This window comes from Oncorhynchus masou, chromosome 29 (genome assembly GCF_036934945.1).
Source record: "Oncorhynchus masou masou isolate Uvic2021 chromosome 29, UVic_Omas_1.1, whole genome shotgun sequence".
Classification (NCBI taxonomy): domain Eukaryota; kingdom Metazoa; phylum Chordata; class Actinopteri; order Salmoniformes; family Salmonidae; genus Oncorhynchus; species Oncorhynchus masou.
The window spans coordinates 81,285,123-81,295,150 of record NC_088240.1 but is presented as its reverse complement, the minus strand read 5'-3'; the positions used below and the strand labels follow the sequence as shown (position 1 = coordinate 81,295,150).

Genomic DNA, 10,028 nt, shown 5'->3' with positions numbered 1-10,028 from the left:
AGGATTAGAGTTAAGTATTTTCTAGTGGTACACTCAAATAAGAATGTGAACTGGATCAATCCACAGCGCTTCGTCAATTATACCAGAGATGTAATGAATGACTTGGCAGAATAGAATTCATCTTGGATATGTTTGTTGGCTGGAAAGGGTGAGAGTGGGTGGAGATAGTTTGTTCTTCAATGCCACAGCTCCGGACGAATCAGTGACCAAAGCCTCAGCTGGTTTGACCACCCTGGCTCACGAGTTGGCAGAAAACTCTGGGGTGGGATACTTCTTTGACTAATTGGTTTGATAGTATGTTTGGAAAATGGAAAAAGGTTATGATCACTGTGTTATGGACTACCTTCACCTGTGTGACTGTTTTAGTTTTGTGTGACTGTTTTAGTTTTGTGTGACTGTTTTAGTTTTGTGGCTATTGCCTAATACTCCGTGTATGAGGTGTCATTTCCAGGACTCTGGAGAAATCAATGAGAAAACAGATGGTGCGATACGGACTGATTCCAAGATCTGACCAGTGGAATGATGAACACATGCCTCAAACCTAAATAGATGAATGAATCCAGGTTCTTCATATGCGAGGAACTTGTTTTTGATTAGAGCATTTTGATATTTAGAGATGTTAGGTGGTATCTTGTTTCGATGAAGATTGTAACGAAAATTCTGATGAGAAGAGTTATGATTCTGACGTTGGCCTAAAAACAGTCAGTGTGAATGCAAGTATTGGTTTATGTTAGAAATATTTCTAATAAAAATAGATGTATGCTTTTTAATATTTTAATATAACTAGATGTGTGATTGGATGTATAATATTTAATCATAGGGTGGATATGTTAAGGGATTTTTTATCAATAATGACTAATTATGTATACATTTCAATCAGGACTGAATAATCAGAATACTATTATGTTACTGTATAGATGTATTTATTTTCTTTTAATCCTCGTACTGAATATAATGTTTGTAAATATAATCAAGATTTAGAACAATGACTGTCTGTTCCTTGGTAGAAATGAACTTATCGTCAGACTGGCGAGAATGCTTATCTACACAGGGAGACCTTGGCTCGGTCATACATTTTATTAAATTGGTGAGAGAAGATGTGGGAAGGCTTGAGATACTGCCTTTGTACCAGGGTGGAGAAGAGACGGGACAGTTCAAAAACTAATGATGTCATTTTCAGTTTATATACTGTGATAAACTGTATCGTATTCAGTACTTTCGAGAATAAACGCTAATGATTGATTTTGAGACTGGTCTCTGTCGTTTTTTATGCAAATAAGGGTCTTACAAATTCTTAGGAGTGGACAGAGTGTTTTATAGAATTGGTTAAAATAAAGCATAAAGGAATTTAATTCCTGTAACATTTCTGTAATTGCAAACAAAGGTTTCTGTACCAAATATTATGTTCTGATTTTCTGATGTATCATATACTTATGTAATGCAATAAAATGCAAATTAATCATACAATGTGATTTTCTGGATTTTTGTTTTAGATTCTGTCTTTCACAGTTGAAGTGTACCTATGATAAAAATTACAGACCTCTACATGCTTTGTAAGTAGGAAAACCTGCAAAATCGGCAGTGTATCAAATACTTGTTCTCCCCACTGTAGGTAGCTCTTGCCCACATAGGTTTTGTGGGTAGTTATTTTCTGTTTAGTGTGTTTTGCACCTGACGGAGCTGTTTCGGTTGTTCTTTTGTTACTTGTTGTATTTAGTGTTCAGTTAAATAAATAACATGAACATGTTATCTGGAGTACTTCTCCTGTCCAATTCGGTGTCCTGTGTGAATCTAAGTGTGCGTTCTCTAATTCTCTCCTTCTCTCTCTCGGAGGACCTGAGCCCTAGGACCATGCCCCAGGACTACCTGACATGATGACTCCTTGCTGTCCCCAGTCCACCTGGCCGTGCTGCTGCTCCAGTTTCAACTGAACCGCGGCCCTAGGACCATGCCCCAGGACTACTTGACATGATGACTCCTTGCTGTCCCCAGTCCACCTGGCCGTGCTGCTGCTCCAGTTTCAACTGTTCTGCCTTATTATTATTCGACCATGCTGGTCATTTATGAACATTTGAACATCTTGGCCATGTTCTGTTATAATCTCTACCCGGCACAGCCAGAAGAGGACTGGCCACCCCACATAGCCTGGTTCCTCTCTAGGTTTCTTCCTAGGTTTTGGCTTTTCTAGGGAGTTTTTCCTAGCCACCGTGCTTCTACACCTGCATTGCTTGCTGTTTGGGGTTTTAGGCTGGGTTTCTGTACAGCACTTTGAGATATCAGCTGATGTACGAAGGGCTATATAAATAAATTTGATTTGATTTGATTTGATGTACCACGCACGTTTTGGTCCTCACCTTCTTCCACCAACAGACGTTACATAACTACCCACCACCAACGGACCAAGCAGCGTGGTATAAAGGAGGAATCGACATGGGAGGATATTCTGGATGAGAAGGGATCCTACACATAGGAGGAGATCATGGCTGGAAGGGATCGCCTCCCATGGGAACAGCCAGTAGAGCGGAGGCAGCAGGAGAAGGGAACCAGCGGTACGAGGCAACACGGCTGGCAAGGAAGCCTGAGAGGCAGCCCTAAAATATTTTTTGAGGGGGGCACACGGGGAGTGTGGCGGAGTCAGGTTGGAGACCTAAGCCCACTCCCCGTGCTTACTGGGGCGAGCAGGTGACAGGTCAGGCCCCGTGCTATAGGGTGATGCGCACTGTGTCTCGGCCGGGTATTCAAAGGCCGGTGTGCTCGGTGCCTGGCATCCAGCCGGAACGGGGGCGGGGGGCAGCTATGCGGTTGAGACCGCCAGTGCGCCTCCACGCCCCTGTGTATCCAGTGCCTCGGCCAAGGAAGAGGCCGCCTGTATGTCTCCCCAGCCTGGTGAGTCCTATGCCTGCTCCCAGAACCAAGTCTCCCTCCAGTCCGGATCTGCCAGAGCCGCCCTCCTGCCCGGAGCTGCCAGAGCCGCCCTCCTGTCCGGATCTGCCAGAGCCGCCCTCCTGTCCGGATCTGCCAGAGCCGCCCTCCTGTCCGGATCTGCCAGAGCCGCCCTCCAGTCCGGAGCTGCCAGAGCCGCCCTCCTGTCTGGAGCTGCCAGAGCCGCCCTCCTGTCCGGATCTGCCAGAGCCGCCCTCCTGTCCGGAGCTGCCAGAGCCGCCCTCCTGTCCGGAGCTGCCAGAGCCGCTCTCCTGTCCAGAGCTGCCAGAGCCGCCCTCCTGTCCGGAGCTGCCAGAGCCGCCATCCTGTCCGGAGCTGCCAGAGCCGCACTCCTGTCCAGAGCTGCCAGAATTGCCCTTCACTCTGGAGCAGCCAGAGTCGCCCTTCACTCCGGAGCCGCCAGAGCCGCCCTCCTGTCCGGAGCTGCCAAAGTCGCCCTTCACTCCGGAGCTGCCTGTATGTCTCCCCAGTCAGGTGAGTCCTATGCCTGCTCCCAGAACCAAGTCTCCCTCCAGTCCGGATCTGCCAGAGCCGCCCTCCTGTCCGGAGCTGCCAGAGCCGCCCTCCTGTCTGGAGCTGCCAGAGCTGCCCTCCTGTCCGGAGCTGCCAGAGCTGCCATCCTGTCCGGAGCTGCCAGAGCCGCACTCCTGTCCGGAGCTGTCAGAGTCACCCTTCTCTCTGGAGCCGCCAGAGTCGCCCTTCACTCCGGAGCCGCCAGAGTCACCCTTCATTCCGGAGCCGCCAGAGTCGCCCTTCACTCCGGAGCCGCCAGAGTCGCCCTTCACTCCGGAGCCGCCAGAGACGCCCTCCTGTCCGGAGCTGCCAGAGCAGACCTCCTGTCCGGAGCTGCCAGAGCCGCCCGTCTGTCCGGAGCTGGCAGAGACGCCCGTCAGTCCGGAGCTGCCAGAGCCGCCCGTCAGTCCTGAGCTGCCAGAGCCGCTGGTCAGTCCGGAGGCGCCAGAGCCGCACGTCAGTCCAGAGGCGCCAGAGCCGCAGCCCCTCAGTCAAGAGGCGCCTCTCAGTCCAGAGGCGCCTGTCACGCACTGGCCATAGAGAGGCTTTTTATTCTCTATTTTGGTTAGGTAAGGGTGTGACTAGGGTGGGCATTCTATGTTCATTTTTCTATGTTTTTGTATTTCTTTGTTTTTGGCCAGGTATGGTTCTCAATCAGGGACCACTGTCTGTCGTTGTCTCTGATTGAGAACCATACTTAGGTAGCTCTTGCCCACATGGGTTTTGTGGGTAGTTATTTTCTATTTAGTGTGTTTTGCACCTGATGGAGCTGTTTCGGTTGATCTTTTGTTACTTGTTGTATTTAGTTTTCAGTTTAATAAATAACATGAACACCTACCACACTGCGCTTTGGTCCTCACCTTCTTCCAACAACAGCCGTTACATGTATATGTATGAGCTATGATGTATGAAGAAGAAGTGTTCGCAAGAGTATGAAATATCTCAGTCTTATCAGGGTTCTGCAGACTGTAAATAAATATAACCCCAACTCAATATTCAATTGGGTTTCTCAGGTTACAATGACCTTTCAAACCACAAAGTCCTCTGAAGTTCCTTAGGTCTCAATATGAAGATACTCCTTTGCATTGTACATAGTATGTTGGTCTTCCACAAATAAAGGTATGTGTGTGTATTTGCATGTTTTTGCATGCAGGGTAGCCTAGTGGTTAGAGCGTTGGACTAGTGACCAGAAGGTTGCAAGTTCAAACACCCAAGCTGACAAGGTACAAATCTGTCGTTCTGCCCCTGAACAGGCAGTTAACCCACTGTTCCTAGGCCGTCATTGAAAATAAGAATTTGTTCTTAACTGACTTGCCTAGTTAAATAAAGGTAAAAAATAAAAATAAAATAAAAAATCCATTTCATGAGTCTCATCAAAGGCATCCAATGATAGGAGATGACGCATAGGTTGTCGTGGATATTTGTATGACTGCACGCAACCTTTACATAACTATTTACATAGACTCACCTGAGTATCAGAGGTCATACAGCTCAGCAGAGAAGAAACACCTGGATCAGAGCTATCCATGCTCTACCAAGGTTTTCCAGCACACAGCTCTGACCTGCTACAGTAGCTATGTTGGTATTGTAATTCAAATAATGTGTAGACAGGTTGCTTAGGTTTCAAATCTACTAAAAACAACCAACATAGCTACAGTAACAACAAGAAAAGCAAGAGGTGGATTGCAGGATTGGGGTCAATTTGAATTGAAGGCAGTCAATTCAGGAAGTGAAACACAATTCCAATTCAATAATTTAACTGAAATGTAGAAGTTATTTATTAAACATTTAAACATTTAAAAAAAAGGAACAAACACCTGAGAGTTTTGTGAAGTTATAGAAATGACTTTAAGACAGTTGATTGAATCATAATGAAGATCATAACCCAGTTATCTAGTACAACCTGCTCTACCGTCACTAAACTTGTTTGTAAAGAATGTCATTTTTCTCCGAGTGCTCGCACGCAAACTCTCACAAGACATTCCTTACCTTTGAAAGCAAGATAAACATAAGAACATCTGAAAACGCCCCAACCCCTCAAAACAAAGAACGGGGCATTTATACATTACAGTATTAGCCATCAAAGACAGAATCCTTTGATAAACATTGAACAAGAGAAACAGCTTTCTGTGGACAAGCTGTTCTCTGAAATCAGAGAGGAGTCTGACCTGAGTTTGAAATGTTATGAGAAAAAGATTGTCCAATAAAGGAGGATACAGCTTCACCATGAGACTGACTACAATCATGAAGTGTTGAACCAGTGTCCTCCACACTAACTGCTATGATCCATAAGAGCCACCAGGGGAAGATAAATGAAGGTCAAACCCAGAACCAGACCAAAAGATCATGTATTATAGTCAAACCCAGAACCAGTCCTAAAGATCATGTATTATAGTCAAACCCAGAACCAGTCCTAAAGATCATGTATTATAGTCAAACTCAGAACCAGTCCTAAAGATCATATATTATAGTCAAACCCAGAACCAGTCCTAAAGATCATGTATTATGGTCAAACACAGAACCAGACCTAAAGATCATGTATTATAGTCAAACCCAGAACCAGTCCTAAAGATCATGTATTATAGTCAAACCCAGAACCAGTCCTAAAGATCATGTATTATAGTCAAACCCAGAACCAGTCCAAAAGATCATGTATTATAGTCAAACCCAGAACCAGTCCTAAAGATCATGTATTATAGTCAAACTCAGAACCAGTCCTAAAGATCATGTATTATAGTCAAACCCAGAACCAGTCCTAAAGATCGTGTATTATAGTCAAACCCAGAACCAGTCCTAAAGATCATGTATGATGGTCAAACCCAGAACCAGTCCTAAAGATCATGTATTATAGTCAAACCCAGAACCAGTCCTAAAGATCATGTATTATAGTCAAACCCAGAACCAGTCCTAAAGATCATGTATTATAGTAAAACTCAGAACCAGTCCTAAAGATCATGTATTATAGTCAAACTCAGAACCAGTCCTAAAGATCATGTATTATAGTCAAACTCAGAACCAGTCCTAAAGATCATGTATTATAGTCAAACCCAGAACCAGTCCTAAAGATCATGTATTATAGTCAAACCCAGAACCAGTCCTAAAGATCATGTATTATAGCCAAACCCAGAACCAGTCCTAAAGATCATGTATTATAGTCAAACTCAGAACCAGTCCTAAAGATCATGTATTATAGTCAAACCCAGAACCAGTCCTAAAGATCATGTATTATAGTCAAACCCAGAACCAGTCCTAAAGATCATGTATTATAGTCAAACCCAGAACCAGTCCTAAAGATCATGTATTATAGTCAAACCCAGAACCAGTCCTAAAGATCATGTATTATAGTCAAACTCAGAACCAGTCCTAAAGATCATGTATTATAGTCAAACTCAGAACCAGTCCTAAAGATCATGTATTATAGTCAAACTCAGAACCAGTCCTAAAGATCATGTATTATAGTCAAATTCAGAACCAGTCCTAAAGATCATGTATTATAGTCAAACTCAGAACCAGTCCTAAAGATCATGTATTATAGTCAAACCCAGAACCAGTCCTAAAGATCATGTATTATAGTCAAACCCAGAACCAGTCCTAAAGATCATGTATTATAGTCAAACACAGAACCAGTCCTAAAGATCATGTATTATAGTCAAACTCAGAACCAGTCCTAAAGATCATGTATTATAGTCAAACCCAGAACCAGTCCTAAAGATCATGTATTATAGCCAAACCCAGAACCAGTACTAAAGATCATGTATTATAGTCAAACTCAGAACCAGTCCTAAAGATCATGTATTATAGTCAAACCCAGAACCAGTCCTAAAGATCATGTATTATAGTCAAACCCAGAACCAGTCCTAAAGATCATGTATTATAGTCAAACCCAGAACCAGTCCTAAAGATCATGTATTAAGGTCAAACCCAGAACCAGTCCTAAAGATCATGTATTATAGTCAAACTCAGAACCAGTCCTAAAGATCATGTATTATAGTCAAACTCAGAACCAGTCCTAAAGATCATGTATTATAGTCAAGCTCAGAACCAGTCCTAAAGATCATGTATTATAGTCAAACTCAGAACCAGTCCTAAAGATCATGTATTATAGTCAAACTCAGAACCAGTCCTAAAGATCATGTATTATAGTCAAACTCAGAACCAGTCCTAAAGATCATGTATTATAGTCAAACTCAGAACCAGTCCTAAAGATCATGTATTATAGTCAAACTCAGAACCAGTCCTAAAGATCATGTATTATAGTCAAACCCAGAACCAGTCCTAAAGATCATGTATTATAGTCAAACCCAGAACCAGTCCTAAAGATCATGTATTATAGCCAAACCCAGAACCAGTCCTAAAGATCATGTATTATAGTCAAACCCAGAACCAGTCCTAAAGATCATGTATTATAGTCAAACTCAGAACCTATCCTAAAGATCATGTATTATAGTCAAACCCAGAACCAGTCCTAAAGATCATGTATTATAGTCAAACCCAGAACATGTCCTAAAGATCATGTATTATAGTCAAACCCAGAACCAGTCCTAAAGATCATGTATTATAGTCAAACTCAGAACCAGTCCTAAAGATCATGTATTATAGTCAAACTCAGAACCAGTCCTAAAGAGCATGTATTATAGTCAAACTCAGAACCAGTCCTAAAGATCATGTATTATAGTCAAACTCAGAACCAGTCCTAAAGATCATGTATTATAGTCAAACCCAGAACCAGTCCTAAAGATCATGTATTATAGTCAAACCCAGAACCAGTCCTAAAGATCATGTATTATAGCCAAACCCAGAACCAGTCCTAAAGATCATGTATTATAGTCAAACTCAGAACCAGTCCTAAAGATCATGTATTATAGTCAAACCCAGAACCAGTCCTAAAGATCATGTATTATAGTCAAACCCAGAACCAGTCCTAAAGATCATGTATTATAGTCAAACCCAGAACCAGTCCTAAAGATCATGTATTATGGTTAACCCAGAACCAGTCCTAAAGATCATGTATTATAGTCAAACCCAGAACCAGTCCTAAAGATCATGTATTATAGTCAAACCCAGAACCAGTCCTAAAGATCATGTATTATGGTTAACCCAGAACCAGTCCTAAAGATCATGTATTATAGTCAAACTCAGAACCAGTCCTAAAGATCATGTATTATAGTCAAACTCAGAACCAGTCCTAAAGATCATGTATTATAGTCAAACTAAGAACCAGTCCTAAAGATCATGTATTATAGTCAAACTCAAAACCAGTCCTAAATATCATGTATTATAGTCAAACACAGAACCATACCTAAAGATCATGTATTATAGTCAAACCCAGAACCAGTTCTAAAGATCATGTATTATAGTCAAACTTAGAACCAGTCATAAAGATCATGTATTATAGTCAAACTCAGAACCAGTCCTAAAGATCATGTATTATAGTCAAACCCAGAACCAGACCGAAAGATCATATATTATGGTCAAACCCAGAACCAGTCCTAAAGAACATGTAATTATGGTCAAACCCAAAACCAGTCCAAAGAGCATGTATTATCGTCAAACCCAGAACCAGTCCAAAGAGCATGTATGATGGTCAAACCCAGAACCAGAGCTGAAGAGCAGGTATTATAGTCAAACCCAGAACCAGTCCTATAGATCTTGTATTATAGTCAAACCCAGAATCAGTCCTAAAGATCATGTATTGTTGTCAGACCCAGAATCAGTCCTAAAGATCATGTATTATGGTCAAACGCAGAACCTATCCTTAAGATCATGTATTGTGATCAAACCCAGAACCAGTCCTAAAGATCATGTATTATGGTCAAACCCAGAACGAGTCCTAAAGATCATGTATTACAGTCAAACCCAGAATCAGTCCAAAGAGCATGTATCATGGTCAAACCCAGAACCATTCCAAAGAGCATGTATTATGGTCAAACCCAGAACCAGTCCTAAAGATCATGTAATTATGGTCAAACCCAAAACCAGTTCAAAGAGCATGTATTATCGTCAAACCCAGAACCAGTCCAAAGAGCATGTATGATGGTCAAACCCAGAACCAGTCCTAAAGATCATGTAATTATGGTCAAACCCAGAACCAGTCCAAAGAGCATGTATTATGGTCAAACCCAGAACCAGTCCAAAGAGCATGTATTATGGTCAAACCCAGAACCAGTACTAAAGATCATGTATTATGGTCAAACCCAGAACCAGTCCTAAAGATCATGTATTATGGTCAAACCCAGAACCAGTCCTGAAGAGCATGTATTATAGTCAAACCCAGAACCAGTCCTAAAGATCATGTATTATGGTCAAACCCAGAACCAGTCCAAAAGATCATGTATTATGGGCAAACCCAGAACCAGTCCTAAAGATCATGTAATTATGGTCAAACCCAGAACCAGTCCAAAGAGCATGTATTATGGTCAAACCCAGAACCAGTCCAAAGAGCATGTATTATGGTCAAACCCAGAACCAGTCCTAAAGATAATGTATTATGGTCAAACCCAGAACCAGTCCTAAAGATCATGTATTATGGTCAAACCCAGAACCAGTCCTGAAGAGCATGTATTATAGTCAAA

The 10,028-nt window shown here is 42.3% G+C and overlaps 1 protein-coding gene across 1 annotated transcript; it reads left to right on the top strand.

Moving 5' to 3' along the window:
• Positions 1-2,479: 2,479 nt before the first annotated feature.
• Positions 2,480-3,996, top strand: LOC135519775 (uncharacterized). Its single transcript, XM_064944994.1, has 3 exons — positions 2,480-2,638; positions 2,745-2,886; positions 3,527-3,996. Exons 1-3 carry the CDS (start codon positions 2,480-2,482, stop codon positions 3,994-3,996), a joined length of 771 nt encoding a protein of 256 aa, XP_064801066.1.
• The last annotated feature ends 6,032 nt before the right edge of the window (positions 3,997-10,028 follow it).